The sequence below is a fragment of the Balaenoptera physalus genome (assembly GCF_965194825.1).
Source record: "Balaenoptera physalus genome assembly, chromosome: 3".
Classification (NCBI taxonomy): Eukaryota; Metazoa; Chordata; class Mammalia; order Artiodactyla; family Balaenopteridae; genus Balaenoptera; species Balaenoptera physalus.
Window position 1 is genome coordinate 134,518,511 of NC_138890.1, and position 21,410 is coordinate 134,539,920.

The 21,410-nt window shown below is 34.8% G+C and overlaps 1 protein-coding gene across 9 annotated transcripts in view; it reads left to right on the top strand.

The window, feature by feature from the left end:
- SLC38A9 (solute carrier family 38 member 9) overlaps window positions 1–21,410 on the top strand; it is a 112,285-nt gene that overhangs the window by 39,401 nt on the left and 51,474 nt on the right. For 5 of the 9 annotated variants that reach the window (XM_082457598.1, XM_082457599.1, XM_082457600.1 and 2 more), the window contains 6 exons: window positions 3,861–4,121; window positions 7,363–7,484; window positions 7,620–7,683; window positions 8,311–8,404; window positions 10,034–10,204; window positions 20,504–20,563. In XM_082457598.1, coding sequence (XP_082313724.1) covers window positions 3,900–4,121; window positions 7,363–7,484; window positions 7,620–7,683; window positions 8,311–8,404; window positions 10,034–10,204; window positions 20,504–20,563 — 733 coding nt within the window. In that variant the 5' untranslated portion in view covers window positions 3,861–3,899. The remainder of the gene's footprint in view (window positions 1–3,860; window positions 4,122–7,362; window positions 7,485–7,619; window positions 7,684–8,310; window positions 8,405–10,033; window positions 10,205–20,503; window positions 20,564–21,410) is intronic. The other 4 variants (XR_014262381.1, XM_082457597.1, XM_082457603.1 and 1 more) reach the window with 1 other exon arrangement.

A 21,410-nucleotide genomic window follows, 5' to 3' on the forward strand; every position in this document is an offset into this window, starting at 1 on the left:
TAAAGTTATGTAACTAGATGAATTCACCGAGAGATTGAGTGTAGATAGAGAAGAAAAAATGTCTGGATTCATAAACTCTGGGTTACTCTGACGTTTAAGGGTTGGGGGTTTGAGAAGGAATCGGCAAAGGAGGCTGAGAGTTCTTCCCTTTAGGATTATGTCTTTGTTGGCATGTGAAGTCCTCCATGTACTAACCCAGGTTTACCTCATCTCTTACTACTTCTCTTCTCACTACTTATAGTTTTAAAAAATATATTGTGCTCTTTTTCTGGGTTCTTTCTACATGCTTTTCCATTCTTTGAAGCACTCTTTCTTTCCTCCTGTTCCCTGTCCCTGATTAACTCCTTTATATCTTTTAGAATTCACCTCAACAATAGCTTCCTCAGTGGTCTGCCAGACGTGGTTTAGTTTCCCCTTCTATGTACTCTATACATACCCAGCATCACACAATCTTCTTACTCCCATTATTGCTCATAAGCATTTTCTCTCTTTTTCTATTTTTCTCTCTGGATTGGAATTGCTTACTTATGTATCTCCTCCAGTAGATTATGATCCTTGAGGTTCTATGTCCTATTCATCATTTAACATTTAGCACAGTGCTGAATACTTGGTTGGCACTTAAACAATATTTAATAAACTAGAGAACCAATAAATTAATTAGCCATAATAGAAAGAGAAGAGCTTATACAGGCTCAGCCTTTGGAGACAGTGAGTGAAGTTGGAGTGTAAAGCAGGGTTTTTGTGAAAGAGGGTGTTATTTAGGCATCAGAGGAAGCAAGAAACATGTCAGCAAGCCACAAGTTACCAATATTTTTTTGTAGCAGTAAATATCTAGGTACAATGGCTTGATTAACTTCTTTTCGGTCTTCTTTATTGAAAAGCTGCCTGGCAGACATAGTGTTTTACCAAGCAGGTAGAAACAAGTACAGTGGGTTCATTATTTTGAATGTTTATTTGCATAAGATTTTTTGAACACTTGATTCCTTTTTCATTTTCTAACAAACTACTCCAATCTGGCAGGTGTTTGAGAGTTGCAGCTTCCATAGAGATGTGAATAAAGCAATAGTTTGTTTCTTTTTTAATTTATTAATTAAATAATTTATTTTTGGCTGTGTTGGGTCTTCGTTGCCGTGTGCAGGCTTTCTTTTTAGTTGCGGCGAGCAGGGGCTACTCTTCGTTGTGGTGCCCAGGCCTCATTAAGATGGCTTCTCTTGTTGCGGAGCATGGGCTCTAGGTGCGTGGGCTTCAGTAGTTGTGGCACATGGGCTCAGCAGTTGTGGCTCAAAGGCTCTAGAGCGCAGGCTCAGTAGTTGTGGCACATGGGCTTAGTTGCTCCGCCGCATGTGGGATCTTCGCGGACCAGGGCTCGAACCCGTGTCCCCTGCATTGGCAGGCGGATTCTTAACCACTGCGCCACCAGGGAAGCCCTAAAGGAATAGTTTTAAATGAAGGGTCTTCACATTGAGTATGAACTTTCTTAAGATTCATGGAATTGTTATTAAACTTCAGAGAAGCATAACTCGTCAGTAGACGGGTGGAGACAGATTTAAAAGCCAAAAATTTTTAAGGAATTTAAGGAGTGGAACCTAGAAAAGGTGTTAGGTAGAAATAAGGTTTCTTTGTTTATAGGTGTATTAAATGAAAATAAAGGGTTTTGAGTCACATTTTAAAATATTTTTTAAATTTTGCTGAATGTTAAAAGCATTTTTTTTCTGTAGCATGACCGTAAATATTTTTAAGGTGAGACAGATATAACTTCTACATAAAATATTATGATTTATTTTCAGTGTGGCACAGTTGAGCTACATTTCAAATGGGAAGTAACATTGATAGAGAGCACTCATGTGAAACTGTGTTCAAAAGAAAAAGCCCAAGTTTCAAAATATGTTTTATTCTGAATATTATCCTCTGCATAGTTTTAATTTTAAAAGTGTTTTCAGATCCAACTAAAGTTCAATTTAGAAATATAATTTATATTTTTTGCTTTCTCAGATGAAGCTTTAAGCATATGTTTCTAATAATTCAGTTAAAATATGCTGGGTTGTATATTTTTAAAGAGAATCTGCATTGAAAAGATTCCAAAATATTTGTTTGAACAGGCGCTCAGCATCTTGATGAAAACTGTTGGAAAAGAAAATCTTTCAGAGTCATTCTGCTCTCTGAGTACCCAAGCCAACTAAACTGGTACAGTTAACACTTCTGTAAGAGGCCAGGAGCCAAGAAGTGTAGCTCTTCCTGGACTGCTTTTCAACAGGCCTTCAAGCCAACTTAGTGCTTGATATTAATACCATTGAATTTTCAGATAATAAGCTACAAGTAGAACATCTACAACTCTTTCTATCAATATCATACTTATTAGTCTGTACTAGTAATCCTTGATTAGCTTAAATCTCTGCTTTATGTTGGCCTTAAAGCTGTAGCTTTAATTTTGTCGGATATCATACTTACAAAACAAGAAGAGAATGCCCTGTAGAGTGTGACCCCACACTGTCTCCCAGACATAAATATTTTTACATTGCTTTTTAGTACTACTGAGTGTCACAGTAGAGATGTAAATTATTTAGAACACCTTAATGCTTTGGAAGGAGAGGTAGTTATCTCAGCCTACCAAATTTATAAGTAGGGATAGTTTATTTGGCCTCCGACCCTTTCGTTTTCATTGTATCCCCTTGAGATTTATTGATACCAATGAATTCATTTAGCAGTTATTGCTTACTATAGGTAGTATGTCATGTTGATCTCTATATCCACATACTTGCTCTAGTAAATGCTCTTAGATATTTGTTGGATTGAACTAGAAAGTACCCACCAAATTTAGATGCTGTGATGGAGAGTAAATAATAAAAGAAAGATTCAAAGATTCTGTATGCTAACTAGAGAGACGGCTAAATTTAATTTCTCTAATATCACAGAGTTATTTGGAAAAATAGCATAAACTAAAATTCCAGTCACTTGGTTTTTCAAGTGCTTCCCACAAGATTAGATTAACAGTGTCTCCAAAAATGGTTACCATACTTTAATAACTTTTAAGCTTATTTCAGAACTGTAAATATAGAAGACTTATGTGGAACCAGTGATAAACCCCCTGGCTTTTTTTCCCTTTCTTATTTGGATCTGTGTATAATCTGAAATAGCAAATTGTATACAATTTGGGAGACAGTGTCATTTGTGACTTAAGGGGATCTGAGGAGTGCAGTCATTTCATGAGCTTGTGCCAGATCTTTCCATTTTGGGTAGTTTATTAATGGAAAGAAAGCAAATGGAGGGAGTTTCAGTAAGGAACTCAATGGGTTAATGACTGAAAATGATGATTGAAAACCAGAATCTGCAGTTGATTGGGACATAGTTATGAGGAGAAAGCATACGTATAAATAGTAACATAATGGTATGTTACTGAAATCTAAGAAAAGTAGAATGAGACAAAATATCTCTAGTATCTTGATGTTCTATTTGATAGTATTTTGGATAAGTTTCATAAGGGAGATGGTTGAGATCACTAATCCTTAGTACATGAACCAACAAATAGGAATTGTGTTTATCATAAGAAGTAACTTTGGCCCGTAAAGAAGGAGTAGAGACTCTTAACTAGAGGAACATTTTTGTAATTTCTCTGATTCAGTGCCAAATGCTTTTTGAGAGAACATTCAAAGCCGTGTCTGTCTGAGTTTCATTGTTGAAAACTGCCAGCTGCTATATTTCTTTTTAATAACTGATTGAAGGTCTTTCTGTTATGTCTCCTCTATTGCAAAATTCCTTAAGTTTAAAAAAGTGTGTTTAAAGTAATAGCATTATGAAACAAAAGCTTTATTCTGTGGATTGGATAATACTTCTCTTGTGACATTTTCTTTTCCCACCGAAAGTGAGAAGTGAATGCCTTGCCTTGGTACATCCCATTTCTAATGGAGGACAAGAAGTTATTTTCTTCAATGGCTGACTTCCAGAATTTCTGCCTGAATGTTCTTTGTCAAGTGTATATTCCCTTCTCTAGGCCTTTCTATATAGAGCCCACAAACATCGTCAGTGTGAATGATGTCATTCAGAGGGTTAGTGACCATGCCTCTGCAATGAACAAGAGGATTCATTACTACAGCCGGCTCACTGCTCCTGCAGACAAGGCACTGGTAAGGGGCAAAGCATTGCTAATTGTCTAAGGTTAAGTTGAAATGAACTGAACAACGTAAGTCACGGCAGCTCCCAGTGGTTGAACTTTTTGCTGGCCATATTCCAAGGATAGCATCATGGAAAGTCAAAGATATTAATTAATGTGTCTTCCATCTCAGGCTAGTTCATTCTTATTAGCCTGGCATAGACGGATTTGAAACAATCTCTCTAGGTTGACAACAGCCTAGAGATTTGTTGGATTAAATTCTGCTAATCCACAATCCTAAGAGCTTTGAGGAGGATAAGCTGTTGAAGTAGTTTAGGTCATTGATTAATAACATAAATAATAAGTTCTGGTTAGTCTATTCAATTTTTAAGTTTGAAGCTACAAGGGAAAAATGTTTTTAGAAATTTTCTACAGGAGTGAGAAACTGAAATATATACATACATATATATATATTTTTTCGTATTTGGTAATGTCCTTTTATAGATCAAAAACCAGGGTCAAAGAGCAGATACTAAACATTTTAAGCTTTGTGGGCCACCTACTGTTGCATATTCTTCTCTACTTCTGTTTTATAATCATTTAAACAGCCCCTTACCAAAGGGGCTGTTAAAATAAGGTTGAAGGCTAGATTTGGCCCATGGGCTATGGTTTGTTGACTCTTGATCTTATAAAATCTGTGTTATTATCTTAGGATCAAAAATATATAAGTAATTTCATTTCTTATAAGAATTACCGATATTCAGAAATTTGAAAGTTGAAAGAAAAATGAAGCATTCTGAGAAAAAAATAATGATTTTTTTATAGGTAATAATGAAAAGGGAGAAGGGAATTCAACACTCTAGATGTTTACTGAGGGGCAAGGACTGGGCTAGTCACTTGAACACAGATATCTCATTTTAAGCCTTGTGAATTATTAAGATCTCCTTCTGTGTAATCATAGTAGGGACTTCCAAAATATTCTGGATGGGATAATTTTTTTCCCCAATTTTTTCACGTTTTCTTCCCCTAGGTCTTTACATCAATAGTTGTGATAAAGTCTTAGTTCCATATCAGAATTATCTAAGCCTTCTGGGGAGTAGAAGTAATCTAATATCTCTGGGTCTAGTTCAGACCTCCTGGAGACTGTACTTGCGGAAGCAAACTTCAGAGATACCAGCTGGGCCAGTCTAGGTCTGAGTGTATGTTGTTTGCCTGGAAATTAAGTCAGCATTGTACACCAAACTGAATCCCTTTTGTTAACTGACAGTGAGATGAGTCTAGTTAATCAAAGTATATAAACAGTGATCTAAAATTAATAATATGTTATGACCATTTTTAATGATTGTGTGTATACATCCATGCTAATTTTCTGAGAATCCCAAAATTATTTTTCCTAAAAGACCTTTTAGGGAAGAGTAATATGAAACCACAGGTGTCAGGTCTTTACACAGTTACACCTTTTTATTTCTGAAAATTTCCCCACTTACGTTAATATTTTTACTCTAAATTGGGGAAGAGTAGTAAATTATTTGGCTGCTGACATCTCCTAGATGCTTGCTAAGAAAAGTGTGGCCTGCACAGGCCAGCAATATCAGCATCACTGAGAACTTGTTAAAAGGGCAGAATCTCAGTCCTTGCTCCAGATCTACTGAATCAAAATCTGTATTTTAACAAATTCTCTGTGTGAATCACAAGAACATTCAAGTTTGAAAAGCACTGTCCTAGACCACTGACAAGAGTGTGGGATCCAATCTTCCAATTTTTCTGTCTCTCCTAATAATTTCTTATCCTCTAGCTTCTAATCCTATCCCTGATAACTTTTGATTTTCACTTTTTCTGAACTTGCTCTGCTAGATATCATGGTTTATCTGCTGCCTGATACAGACATGGTCCTGCCCCTTTTTTCTTTTTACTCCATAGTAGAAGACAGCAGAACTCAGACCCAAGAGGACTGAGGGTAAAGAGAAGGCAGCAGACCTATTTCCATATATGCTTTTGTATCTATAGGAAATAGTTGTTTCCAAAGCCACACCAGGCATGGCATTCAAGACATTCTTTGCCCACAAGACACCACCAATCATATGCATAAAGAGAGAAGGATTTGGTATTTTTTCTTTTTGCACCAGTTCGTATCCTGTCTCCCTGCTGAATCCTAATCCATCACTTTCATCACATGGATGGAAAGTCCATCACTTTCTTGAGGCGTTTCCCAACTATTCTAGTCCCCATTGTTGTTGTTATCATTATTATTGTCATTCCTGTGTTCGAGTTGAACGCTTAATTTTTATTCTTATAGCGTTTTCTAATTGTTTCACACATGTTCCAACTGGAATTTAAACTTCTTGAAGTTAGGGGTTGTATATTATTTTTACTTGAATGCTAAACCTAGCACAGAGTTGTAGATTTACGTGGTAAGTACTGATATAAAAAGATTGTTGATTTATACCAGTCAGCTCCTACGTCTTTAATATTATGTGTAAGGACTACATATTCGCAAAGGACAATTCTCAGGGAGATGGTCAGAATTCCATCAGGAAACCATATTTTTTTTCCCTCCAAAATAGGGAGGTAGAATTAGAAAGAAATGTGTCAGGGTAAGGTGGGAGCTATGTGTATAAAAATGTATATCTGTTCAGTTGTTCTGTCTGTGTACGTCTTCAACCTCTCTCTGTTGGCTCCTTCCCTTTTGCTTACATCTTCTGTCTTTAAGAACCCTTGCCTTGCCTTTTCCTTAAGCCACTTTAGCTCACCTTTTTCTTCTGGTACCAAAGCATTTAGAAGAATAGTCTATATTTATTATTCCTTTCTTTCCCTTCTGTTGACTCCTCAATTCTTTATAGTTTGAGTTCCCTACCTGCCTCTTTGCTAAAACCACCTTCACATAGGAGTTTGGTGACCACTTCATTCTTAAAATTTCCCTCACTTAAGACCCAAGTCTCATCCATCTAGAATTACTTAATCTAGCTCTTGCTGACTCTTCTTCCTCCTATCTCATGAAAATGAAGAGAAGAATATTTTGGCAATTGCATACTCTAGGAATTCATTCTCATTTGAGATGAACAGTTTATTGTTTATAGTATTTAAACTCTTGCTCCTTTAGATCTTCTACTATATTTGAAAAATAATTTTTATATTTATTAATCAGATATACACACTATTTAATTGTTCATGATATTTGGAAATGTGTCTAGAGTCAGGTACTCTGTTGCATAGAAAATATCCTCTGTTGCACATTTACTGGTTCTAACATTTCTGTACTTTTTTTTTTTAACCAGGTTGCCCCAGATCATGTAGTTCCAGATCCAGAAGAGTGCTATGTGTATAGTCCATTAGGTTCTGCTTATAAACTTCAAAGTTACACTGAAGGATACGGTAAAAACACCAGTTTAGTAACCATGTGAGCAAAACTACTTTTTGGAGCATAACAAACTTTTTGTAAACAGAAATTATTGATTATTTTAACTTTTTGTTGTAATTAAAATGTTTGAAGAGTCAAACGTCATATTTTTACTGCTATTACTCTGCTTTTCAGTTTTATGATTTGGAATACCATGATGGGAACATCTATACTAAGTATTCCTTGGGGCATAAAACAGGTAATATAATTTTCAGCACACTTTTTGCCAGAATTTTTTTCTCTTTGTATTTTAAGTTTTACAATAGAGGTTTTAATAAATCTACATAAAATTTATTAAAGAAAATAGATGATTACATTTATTTATTTTAATTTTATTTATTTATTTTTTGGCTGAGTTGGGTCTTCGTTGCTGCACGTGGGCTTTCTTTAGTTGCGGCGAGTGGAGGCTGCTCTTCGTTGCGGTGCGCGGACTTCTCATTTGCGGTGGCTTCTCTTGTGGAGCACGGGCTCTAGGCGCGCAGACTTCAGTAGTGGCAGCACGCAGGCTTCAGTAGTTGTGGCACGTGAGCTCAGTAGTTGTGGCTCATGGGCTCTAGAGCGCAGGCTTAGTAGCTGTGGTGCACGGGCTTAGTTGCTCCGCAGCATGTGGGATCTTCCTGGACCAGGGATCGAACCCGTGTCCCCTGCATTGGCAGGCAGATTCCTAACCACTGCGCCACCAGGGAGGTCCCTAGATGATTATATTTAATTTTACATTAGTTGTCCGGTTTTTAATCATAATTGTTTAGGGTAACAATATGATTATATATGAATTTATTCTAAAATGATGATATATGTTGTTCTGTATTTTTATTTTTTTAAACAGGCTGGGTTTACTACTGGAATGTGTGTCATCATGCTGATGGGCCTTTTAACACTTTATTGCTGCTACAGAGTTGTGAAATCACGAGCTATGATATGTAAGAACTTGCCACTGTAAAAACAGATGAGTGATATGGGTATTAAGAATTTATGTTGAGGTAGATCACTAATGTGTACATTTCACAAATGTGTTAACTATTTTCTGTCTAAAGATTTACTTCTCTAATTCATAGCATTTGGCTGAACTGATATGTTAATGAATTTAGTGGCTGCCTTTGAAATTCTGAGAGTCTAGTTCTTTGCAGAGTGCATTTACTTTGGTGCTAATTTCCTCATAAGAATCATTTAAAAAGTTGTATTTTAAAAATAAGGTCTTTGCTAGAACTAAATTGAAAATTCTATGATTCTTATCAGTTTATGGTGACTTGTTTTGACCTATCCCTACCAAAAGATCTAAATGTTGGAATCTCCTAAAAGTAGAAATTTTAAGTATGAAAATGTGAGCAACGTGTCCTTTGTAATGAATTCTCAAAGTTGTACCATCGTGTTACCTCCACTCATTTCTATAATTTAGATCAGGGAAATACCTTTTTAGGTTGTTTTAGTTTAGGACCTAAATAGACATACATTATTTCATTGAATCTTAGCAAGTACGAATCAACAGACCAGGCTTTGCCTCCAGTTTTATTCCATCTCTACTAAGCAGTGGTATATTTTCTCTTAATTGTATTATTTAGTCGTATCCCTTTCCCATTTATCCACAAGTCCCTTGGTGCTCTTATAGATATGCTAAATTCTTTATATGAGGTAGGCAGTTAGCCCTTTACCTGTTATTTTTTGTTAATTTCTTTCCTATTCAATATTTGAATGGCTTTTGTATCGTACTAGTTTGTTTATATCTGCCTATCTTTTTCACTGTAATTTCTATTTCTTCAGTTGATAGAAAAGGATAACCTTTCAGGTGCTATTTTTACATTGTCATCTAAATTTTCTGTTATTTAATTTTTAAATTAACTCAATTGTCTGAAATTTTTTTAAATTGAAGTATAGTTGATGTACAATATTATATAAGTTACAGGTGTACAATATAGTGATTCACAGTTTTTAAAATTTATATTCCATTTATAGTTATTATAAAATATTGGCCATATTCCTCATGTTACACAATATATCCTTGTAGCTTATTTTATACATAATACATAGTTTGTACCTCTTATTCCTCTACTACTCTATTGCCCTTCCCCACTTCCCTCACTATCTGAAATTTAAATTGGCATGTGGTGTGAAGTATGACTCAAGAAAACTTTCCTCTATGTTATTATTAAGTATGCCAATATTGGATAATGTCTTCTGTCCCTTATTGATGATTTTTTCTAGCCTTGGTTTATCACTTGCTTTTATTAATTATAAAATTTTATGATACTATAATCTACTTCTCAGATTACCTGTACTATTTCATTCACCTACATTTCTTTTTATGTATTTGTTCTATAATTTTTTGTTTTGTTTTTGTTTTTTTAATTGAAGTATAGTTGATTTACAATGTTGTGTTAATGTCTGCTGTATATAATGTTTTAGTTACTGTTATTTCATAATATGGGCTAATACCTGGTGGTGGAATACCCATAATCTTTTGCTAAATGATTTAATTTGGAGAACACAAATTATGAATATGGAATATATGATTAACATCTAATTTTATTCTTTCCCTTTTATATTTTATCTAGCATCAGTAGATACCACTACGTGGGAATATCCAGATGTCTGCAGATATTATTTTGGCTCCTTTGGGCAGTGGTCGAGTCTCCTTTTCTCCTTGGTGTCTCTCATTGGAGCAATGATAGTGTATTGGGTGCTTATGTCTAATTTTCTTTTTAATACTGGAAAGTTTATTTTTAGTAAGTATCCATATCATATGCTTTAACACAGTTACTTTCAGATACAATAACTACTATAATGTTTTCGTTTCAACCTTAAATTCTGGACTTGGGATTAATAAAGTAAAAAGTAATATTTGTAATTCTAGAAGATATACTTGATTCAGTTTGTTTTCTATGGTTATGATCTCAAATATAATGTGTATGTTAATTTCCAACAATTAATTTTTGAATAAATAATACTCCTTCAAATTCTCTAATTAACATAAAATATTTCTAAGTTCCAACAGATGTTTTAAGCATTGTTCAATTTTTACCACAAAATTTTAGTGTAACAGGAAAACTTACGAAGTTCCTTGGTGTTTGTTGCTAAAAAATTCAATGTGTAGAGTCTTGAAGAAACAAATGTCAGTCACATATTTTCAAAATATTAGGATCTAAAATTAGGAAACAATAGAATAGTGGAATTTATGTGGGAAATATATTATTAAATAAGCCCTATGTATTTAAAATCTAGATTTACATGAAAATCAAATTTCAAAATAAGTTCTAACATAACTACAACAGCTAATTTTCCTAAGAGCTTTTGAGAGGCAGGTGAGTGAGGGAGATAAATTCTATTTTTATTTTAAACCATAAAATTAGCATTTTAATTAAGTTTTTTTTATTAACAATCATTTTTATTGTATGAGAAATTATGAAATGTTTCAAACTACCAAGGAAATGCCGAGGGTAATAGAAATACCACTGTACCCACTAAATGAGTTTTCATGTCTTAACATTTTGCCATATTTACATTAGTTCTCTATTCTTACAGACCTGTAAATGTAGCCCCAGGTGTACTCCTTCTCAATCTCATTTTCCTTCTTCCCTAATTTTGGTACAAAATAATGGTACCTACATGTTTTTGTTATATTACTATATAAATATATAAGCAACATACCATATTATTTTGCATGTTTTCAATCTGTATAAATGCTTTTGCAACTTGCTTTTTTCTGTAATCATCTTCAATAATACATTGTTCTAGTTCAATTTAACTGCTTTATTCCGTAATATGAATGTACCATGACTTCTTTATCCATTCTCTTGCTATTTAATTTGTTTTCAGTTATGTACTTTCCTGTTACAAAATTTTGTTAAACATCATTGTTTGTCTCCTTGTGTATATGTGGGAGAGTTTCTTCAAACTATGTACCTATAAGACAAATTGCTGGAACTTAGAATATTCACATTTTCAACTTCACTAGAAATTACGGAATTCTTCTTTATCATTCTTATACCAGTTATACTCCTGCCAACAGTTTATGAAACTTCCCCTTGTTCCACATCCTCATCCACACTTGATATTATCAGACTTAAATTTTGCCAGTCGGGATATTGTTTAATTTGCATTTCTCCTCATAAGGAATGATCCGAGACATCTTTTCTTAATTGGACATTATATAGCTTGTTATATCCTTTGCCAATTTTTCTTTTGGATTGTTGGTCTTTTTCTTATTTATTTATATGAACTCTTTGTAAAGTTTGGATACTAATATTTATTCATTAATGTTTGCAAATATCTTCCAGTTAGTGACTTATCTTCACTTTGTCTATGGTGGCTCTCTGATTCAGAAGTTTTTCTTTTACTTTCAAATTACTCAGTCTTTTTCATTATGGTCCACAACTCTTCCACATACATTTTAGAATCATTTTGTCAAATTCCACAAAAAATTCCTATCAGAATTTGATTGAAATTGTATTGAATTTATCAGTCAGTGTAACTTAATGTATCAACCACTACCATAATTGATGTCATTAGGGTACTGAGTTTAGAATTTGATTGGCATTGCATTGAATTTATAAATGTGGAGAGAATAATATCATTAGGATACTGAGTCTTACTGTCCATGATCATGGCATGGAATAGTTCTCCATTTATTTAGGTCTTTTTAAATATCTTTTAAATTTTTATTGATAAAGGTCTTACATATCTTATTTTTAGACTTATTTTATTCTCAGGACCCTAAAATATTTTTTCTTTGGTAAAGCAGTTTTAGTTTAATATTCAAATACACATACTTTTTATTATAGAACATTTCAAACATGTACAAATTAAATGGAACAACATAAGGAACCTTCATGTTCCCCTCACCTGTTTTCTTTCCTTCTTAAAAAAAAATTGTTTGTTTGTTTGTTTATGGCTGCATTGGGTCTTTTTTTTTAACATTTTTATTGGAGTATAATTGCTTAACAATGGTGTGTTAGTTTCTGCTGTATATCAAAGTGAATCAGCTATACATATACATATATCCCCATATCTCCTCCCTCTTGTGTCTCCCTCCCACCCTCCGTATCCCAGCCCTCTAGGTGGTCACAAAGCACCAAGCTGATCTCCCTTAGCTATGTGTCTGCTTCCCACTAGCTATCTATTTTACATTTAGTAATATATATAAGTCCATGCCGGTCTCTCACTTTGTCCCAGCTTACACTTCCCCCTCCCTATGTCCTCAAGTCCATTCTCTACATCTGCGTCTTTATTCCTGTCCTGCCCCTAGCTTCTACATAACCTTTTTTTTTTTTTTTTTTAGATTCCATGAATATGTGTTAGCATACAGTATTTGTTTTTCTCTTTCTGACTTACTTCACTCATATGACAGACTCTAGATCCATCCACCTCACTACAAATAACTCAATTTCGTTTCTTTTTATGGCTGAGTAATATTCCATTGTATATATGTGCCACATCTTCTTTATCCATTCATCTGTCGATGGACACTTAGGTTGCTTCCATATCCTGGCTATTGTAAATAGAGCTGCAGTGAACATTGTGGTACATGACTCGTTTTGAATTATGGTTTTCTCAGGGTATATACCCAGTAGTGGGATTCTGGGTCATATGATAGTTCTATTTTTAGTTTTTTAAGGAACCTCCAACTGTTCTCCATAGTGGCTGTATCAATTTACATTCCCACCAACAGTGCAAGAAGGTTCCCCTTTCTCCACACCCTCTCCAGCATTAATTGTTTGTAGATTTTTTGATGATGGCCATTCTGACTGGTGTGAGGTGATATCTCATTGTAGTTTTGATTTGCAGTTCTCTAATGATTAGTGATGTTCAGCATGCTTTCATGTGTTTGTTGGCAATCTGCATATCTTCTCTGGAGAAATGTCTATTTAGGTCTTCTGCCCATTTTTGGATTGGGTTGTTTGTTTTTTTGATATTGAGCTGCATGAGCTGCTTGTAAATTTTGGAGATTAATCGTTTGTCACTTGCTTCATTTGCAAATATTTTCTCCCATTCTGAGGGTTGTCTCTTCGTCTTGTTTATGGTTTCCTTTGCTGTGCAAAAGCTTTTAAGTTTCATTAGGTCCAATTTGTTTATTTTTGTTTTTATTTCCATTTCTCTAGGAGGTGGGTCAAAAGGATCTTGCTGTGATTTATGTCAAAGAGTGTTCTTCCTATGTTTTCCTCTAAGAGTTTTATAGTGTCTGGCCTTACATTTAGGTCTTTATTCCATTTTGAGTTTATTTTTGTGTATAGTGTTAGAGAGTGTTCTAATTTCATTCTTTTACATGTAGCTGTCCAGTTTTCCCAGCACCACTTATTGAAGAGGCTGTCTTTTCTCCATTGTATACTGTTGCCTCCTTTATCAAAGATAAGGTGACCATATGTGCGTGGGTTTATCTCTGGGCTTTCTATCCTGTTCCATTGATCTGTATTTCTGTTTTTGTGCCAGTACCATACTATCTTGATTACTGTAGCTTTGTAGTATAGTCTGAAGCCAGGGAACCTGATTCCTCCAGCTCCGTTTTTCATTCTCAAGATTGCTTTGGCTATTCGGGGTCTTTTGTGTTTCCATACAAATTGTGAAATTTTTTTTTTTTTAAAGAGCTATTCTTTTCTTTTTTAAATTAATTTATTATTATTTTTTTTTTTTGGTTGTGTTGGGTCTTCGTTTCTGTGCGAGGGCTTTCTCTAGCTGTGGCAAGCGGGGGCCACTCTTCATCGCGGTGCGCGGGCCTCTCACTACCACGGCCTCTCTTGTTGCGGAGCACAGGCTCCAGACGCGCAAGCTCAGTAATTGTGGCTCACGGGCCCAGCCTCTCCGCGGCATGTGGGATCCTCCCAGACCAAGGCTCGAACCCGTGTCCCCTGCATTAGCAGGAAGATTCTCAACCACTGCACCACCAGGGAAGCCCCCAAATTGTGAAATTTTTTGTTGTAGTTCTGTGAAAAATGCCATTGGTAGTTTGATAGGGATTGCATTGAATCTGTAGATTTCTTTGGGTAGGATAGTCATTTTCACAATGTTGATTCTTCCAATCCAAGAACATGGTATATCTCTCCATCTGTTTGTATCATCTTTCATTTCTTTCATCAATGTCTTTTAGTTTTCTGCATACAGGTCTTTTGTCTCCTTAGGTAGGTTTATTCCTAGGTATTTTGTTCTTTTTGTTGCAGTGGTAAATGGGAGTGTTTCCTTAATTTCTCTTTCAGATTTTTCATCATTAGTGTATAGGAATGCAAGAGATTTCTGTGCATTAATTTTGTATCCTGCAACTTTACCAAATTCATTGATTAGCTCTAGTGGTTTTCTGGTGGCATCTTTAGGATTCTCTATGTATAGTATCATGTCATCTGCAAACAGTGACAGTTTTACTTCTTCTTTTCCAATTTGTATTCCTTTTATTTCTTTTTCTTCTCTGATTGTCATGGCTAGGACATCCAAAACTATGTTGAATAATAGTGGCGAGAGTGGACATCCTTGTCTTGTTCCTGATCTTAGAGGAAATGCTTTCAGTTTTTCACCATTGAGAATGATGTTTGCTGTGGGTTTGTCGTATATGGCCTTTATTATGTTGAGGTAGGTTCCCTCTATGCCCACTTTCTGCAGAGTTTTTATCATAAATGGGTGTTGAATTTTGTCAAAAGCTTTTTCTGCATCTGTTGAGATGATCATATGGTTTTTATTCTTCAATTTGTTAATATGGTGTATCACATTGATTGATTTGCGTATACTGAAGAATCCTTGCATCCCTGGGATAAATCCCACTTGATCATGGTGTATGATCCTTTTAATGTGTTGTTGGATTCTGTTTGCTAGTAATTTGTTGAGGATTTTTGCATCTATATTCATCAGTGATATGGGTCTGTACTTTTCCTTTTTTGTAGTATCTCTCTCTGGATTTGGTCTCAGAGTGATGGTGGCTTCGTAGAATGAGTTTGGGAGTGTTCTTCCTCTGCAGTTTTTTGGAAGAGTTTGAGAAGGATGGGTGTTAGCTCTTCTCTAAATGTTTCATAGAATTCATCTGTGAAGCCTGGAGTTTTGTTTGTTTGTTGCAAGATTTTTAATCACAGTTTCAATTTCATTACTTGTGCTTGGTCTGTCATATTTCTATTTCTTCCTGGTTCAGTCTTGGAAGGTTATACTTTTCTAAGAATTTGTCCATTTCTTCCAGGTTGTCCATTTTATTGGCATAGATTTGTTTGTAGTAGTCTCTTATGATGCTTTGTATTTCTGTGGTGTCCCTTGTAACTTCTCCCTTTTCATTTCTAATTTTATTGATTTGAGTCCTCTCCCTCTTTTTCTTGATGAGTCTGGCTAAAGGTTTTTCAATTTTGTTTATCTTCTCAAAGAATCAGCTTTTAGTTTTATTTATCTTTGCTATTGTTTTCTTTGTTTCTATTTCATTTATTTCTGCTCTGATTTTTATGATTTCTTTTCTTCTACTGATTTTGGATTTTGTTTGTTCTTCTTTCTCTAGTTCTTTTAGGTGTAAGGTTAGATTGTTTACTTGAGATTTTTCTTGTTTCTTGAGGTAGGATTGTAGTGCTATAAACTTCCCTCTTAGAACTGCTTTTGCTATATCCCATAGGTTTTGGGCCATCGTGTTTTCATTGTCATTTGTCTCTAGGTATTTTTTGATTTTCTCTTTGGTTTCTTCAGTGATCTCTTGTTTTTTTAGTAACGTATTGTTTAGCCTCCATGTGTTTGTGTTTTTTCTTTTTAATTTATTTATTTTATTTATTTTTGGCAGCATTGGGTCTTCGTTGCTGTGTGCAGGCTTTCTCTAGTTGCGGAGAGCAGGGACTACTCTTCGTTGTGGTGTGTGGGCTTCTTATTGCAGTGGCTTCTCTTGTTGCATAGCATGTGCTCTAGAGCGCAGACTCAGTAGTTGTGGCACACAGGCTCAGTAGTTGTGGCTCATGGGCTCTAGAGCGCAGGCTCAGTAGTTGTGGCTCACGGGTTAGTTGCTCCACGGCATATGGGATCTTCCCCGACCAGGGCTCGAACCCATGTCTCCTGCATTGCCAGATGGATTGTTAACCACTGTACCACCAGGGAAGTCCTGTTTGTGTTTTTTACATTTTTTTCCCTGTAATTTATTTCTAATCTCACAGCGTTGTGGTCGGAAAAGATGCTTGATATAATTTCAATTTTCTTAAATTTACTGAGGCTTGATCTCTGACCCAAGATGTGATCTATCCAGGAGAATGTTCCGTGTGCACTTGAGAAGAAAGTGTAATCTGCTGGTTTCGGATGGAATGTCCTATAAATGTCAATTAAATCTGTCTGGCCTATTGTGTCATTTAAAGCTTGTGTTTCCTTATTAATTTTCTGTCTGGATGATCTGTCCATTGGTGTAAGTGAGGTGTTAAAGTCCCCCACTATGATTGTGTTGCTGTCGATTTCATCTTTTATAGCGGTTAGCATTTGCCTTATGTATTGAGGTCCTCCTCTGTTGGGTGCATATATATTTATAATTGTTATATCTTCTTCTTGGATTGATCCCTTGATCATTATGTAGTGTCCTTCCTTGTCTCTTGTAACATTCTTTATTTTAAAGTCTATTTTATCTAATATGAGTATTGCTACTCCAGCTTTCTTTTGATTTCCATTTGCATGGAATATCTTTTTGCATCCCGTCACCTTCAGTCTGTATGTGTCCCTAGGTCTGAAGTGGGTCTCTTGTAGATACCGTATATATGGGTCTTGTTTTTGTATCCATTCAGCGAGCCTGTGTTTTCGGTTGGAGCATTTAATCCATTCACATTTATAGTAATTATCAAATATGTATGTTCCTATTACCATTTTCTCGATTGTTTTGGGTTTGTTTTTGTAGGTCCCTGTCTTGTCTTATGTTTCCCACTTAGAGAAGTTCCTTTAGCATTTGTTGGAGAGTTGATTTTGTGGTGCTGAATTATCTCAGCTTCTGCTTTTCTGTAAAGCTTTTGATTTCTCTGTCAATCTGAATGAGATCCTTGCTGGGTAGAGTAATCTTGGTTGTAGGTTCTTCCCTTTCATCACTTTAAATACAATGTGCCACTCCATTCTAGCTGGTAGAGTTTCTACTGAGAAATCAGCTGTTAACGTTATGGGAGTTCCCTTGTATGTTATTTGTCGTTTTTCCCTAGTTGCTTTTAATAATTTTTCTTTGTCTTTAATTTTTGTCAATTTGATTACTATGTGTCTTGGCGTCTTTCTCCTTGGGGTTATCCTGTCTGGGACTCTCTGCACTTCCTGGACTTGGGGGCTATTTCCTTTCCCATGTTAGGGAAGTTTTCGACTGTAATCTCTTCGAATATTTTCTTGGGTCCTTTCTCTCTTTCTTCTTCTTCTGGGACCCCTATAATGTGAATGTTGTTGCGTTTAATGTTGTCCCAGAGGTTTCTTAGGCTGTCTTCATTTCTTTTCATTCTTTTTTCTTTATTCTCTTCCACGGCAGTGAATTCCACCATTCTGTCTTCCAGGCCACTTATCCATTCTTCTGCCTCAGTTATTCTGCTATTGATTCCTTCTAGTGTATTTTTCATTTCAGTTATTGTATTGTTCATCTCTGTTTGTTCTTTAATTCTTCTAGGTGTTTGTTCTTCAGTTCTTCTAGGTCTTTGTTAAACATTTCTTGCATCTTCTCGATCTATGCCTCCATTCTTTTTCCAAGCTCCTGGATCATCTTCACTATCATTATTCTGAATTCTTTTTCTGGAAGGTTGCCTAGCTCCACTTCACTTAGTTGTTTTTCTGAGGGTTTTTCTTGTTCCTTCATCTGGTACATAGTCCTCTGCCTTTTCGTTCGTCTGTCTTTCTGTGAATGTGGTTTTCCTTCCACAGGCTGCAGAATTGTAGTTTTTCTTGCTTCTTGTGATATAGTTTTTAATTATAAAAAATTAAGATTATTTGTTGCTGTTATAATAAAATAACCTAATTAATTTTTTAATATTTATCTTGAATCTAGTAAATGTGTTGAACTCTTATTGCTTATAATTTTGTAGATTCACTTTCGATTTTCTATTTAGGTAGTTATGTCATCTATGAATAGTGAAAAGTTCTTCCTCTAGTTATTATTTTTTGAATGATTCATATCTGTATGCATTCATTTATATTTAATATGTACATACATACATATATACACACAGGCACATGCACACATGTATATATGTTTACATATATACACATATAGGTATATTTATCTTTTTTTAAACTGTAAATTTGTATGGATGCAGTGCTGGTAGACATCCTTATATTGTTCCTGAGGAAATCTTTCTAATGTTTCACCATTACATATTGCATTAGTTGTAGGATCAAAGGGTTGTACCCTTTAGTAATTCAGAGATGTTCCAGCCTATTGTTTTCTTATGCATTTTTATTAATGTGTGCTGGATTTTATTAAATACTTAATCTACATCTCTTGAAATGATTGTAAAGCTTTTCTCCTTTAAATTGTTAATATGGATAATTAAAGGAATACATTTTATAATATTTAAATCATACTTATATTCTGGGATAACTTAAATTAGTTTGTAAGTCATGATGTATATTTAAAATTTTCTTACTGGATTCAGTTTACTTTTGGGAGGAGTGGGAGTAATATTTTATTTAGAACTTTTGTGTCTCTTCATAAGAGATAGTGGCCTAGAGTTTTTCTTTCTCACACTGTCCTCATTGAGCCTTGATGTATTAGGGCTGCTGTAACAAATTACCATAAACTGGCTTAAAACAAGAGAAATTTGTTCTCTCCCACAGTCCTGGAGACTAGAAGTCCAAAATCAAAGTATCTGTAGGGCTCTCTGCTCCCTCTGAAGCCTTTAGGGAAGAAGCCTTCCTTGCCTCTTTCTAGTTTCTGATGATCGACTGCTGGCAGTCCTTGGTATTCCTTGAGTTGTAGCTGTATCACTCCAATTTCGGCTTCTGCCTTCACATGGCCATCTCCCCTCAGTGTCTCTGTGTCCAAAATTTCCTGTTCTTATTAAAGACACCAGTCACTTAATTTAGGGCCTATCCTAATCCAGTATAACCTAATGTTAACTTGATTATCTCTACATAGAGTCTGTTTCCAAATATGGTCACATTCTAAGTTTCCTGGTGGATATGGATTTGGGGAGAATACTATTCAACCCAGTATACTTGGTATCAAGGTTTTACTAGTGTTATGTAAGTCTTTGGCACCAGGAATTCCTTAAAGAGTCATAACTTCCGATCTTTAATCGGTAGTAAGCCCTGGAGATAACTGTAAAAACCTAGAGCACTAGACTACTTCTTTCATTCTGTCTTGAGAGGCGTACAATGGAGATGAATAATTCACATATTTAACTTACTTTATGACCTTAAAATTTAATCCAACATTTTTTACCATCCTATTTTTAAGTTTTACATTACTTTTATTAATGCTTACTAAGGTTATAAAAGGTTAACATCAAACAGAATAAAGTAAATTCCCTCAGGCAAGTAAAAACATATTCTTCACCCATTCTCTCATTCACTGTAGAATGACATGAATGCTCAGGTATCTGCATTAGCTTTTTGTTTTGCTACTTCTTTTAGTATTACTTAATGGTGCTTGTGAGCAATAATTACTATATAGCCTTCAGTTTATAATAGCACGTCCTATACTTTGTAAAAACTTTAAGTGATTTTCCAGATAAGCTCAGCTGTTATGAGTACTGGCTTTACCCCTTTTGCAGACTTTAGAACTTTATTATATAAGATGTAACTATACTTATATAAATTAGTGTCCGTATATGTAAAAAAAATTGTGCACACTGTCTTTATTCCAGGGCTTTTAACTAAATTCAGCCTTGTGGGTAGTTTTTAAAAAAAATCTTCAATCATGTAAAACACAGTGGGACTGTGACACCAATGACATTTTTCCCATAAGTAGAGAAAGCTGAAGAAGGTAAAGCTATGTTAACAGTGAAGTAGCCTTTGTTCGGTGTACTAGGTAATATTACCACACAGTAGATCTTAAAAGATTTTTATAGGTAAAAGACTTTAGAGGGTGATTGATTTAGCATCTTTCATTCAGTATTAAACTATATTTTCCCCTTAATTTTTAGACTTTATTCATCACATTAATGACACAGATGCTATACTGAGTACCAACGATAGCAACCCTGGTAAGTAGTTTGGAATTGAAAGTTTGGCTTGTTTCTTTATTCGTCACCTCGCTTCAAAAATGATTTAACCTATAACTTTATTTTAGGTAAATGACCAGCATAAAATCATTATGTTAAGTAAGCCACTATTAAATTGTTGGCAGTCAGTATGTTGAAAAAAAAAAGAAAAGAAAAACTCCACAAAATTTTGTGTTAATGTGAGCTAAACAACATTTAGTTCATATTATTCAATTCACAGTTACAGCTCACATCTATAGTATCCATATTTGCCTATGATCAATACATATTTTGAAGAACGTATATCACTGCTAATTGTTTTGGAAGTCTAGAACCATAGTTCTCAGTTTGTTAACTTAGTTTTAGACATTTATTGTTTTAGTTAGTAATATTTAAGATATACAAATCTGTGCCCTAAATTTCCTAATAATGAACCAAGGTTAGTAAATACAGAAAAATAAATTAAAGATTTGTCAAAAAAAACCCCTTAATTTCTTAGAAAATTTCTTTTAATTAATTTATTAAAAATAAACGTTTGTGGCCTATGGGTTTATCCAATATGGCAATCATAGGAAAAGTGAATAGAAAAGCTAACATAACCTGGTTAACAGTGTAACTAACATCACCTAAAGCTTTTATGTGTTTAAGTTTCAAAGATACTGAATTCATAGCATTTTGATGGAGGTACACATTGATCACTAAGAGGACAATTCATTCAATGCATATTTATTAAGCTTGTTGCCTGTGAGGAACTGTTCTAGGCTCTGGGATATAATGGACAGACAAGAGTTTCTCCTCTCATAAAGTGTACATTCCCATGTTTTCTATTCAGTGTCTTATTTTACCCCTT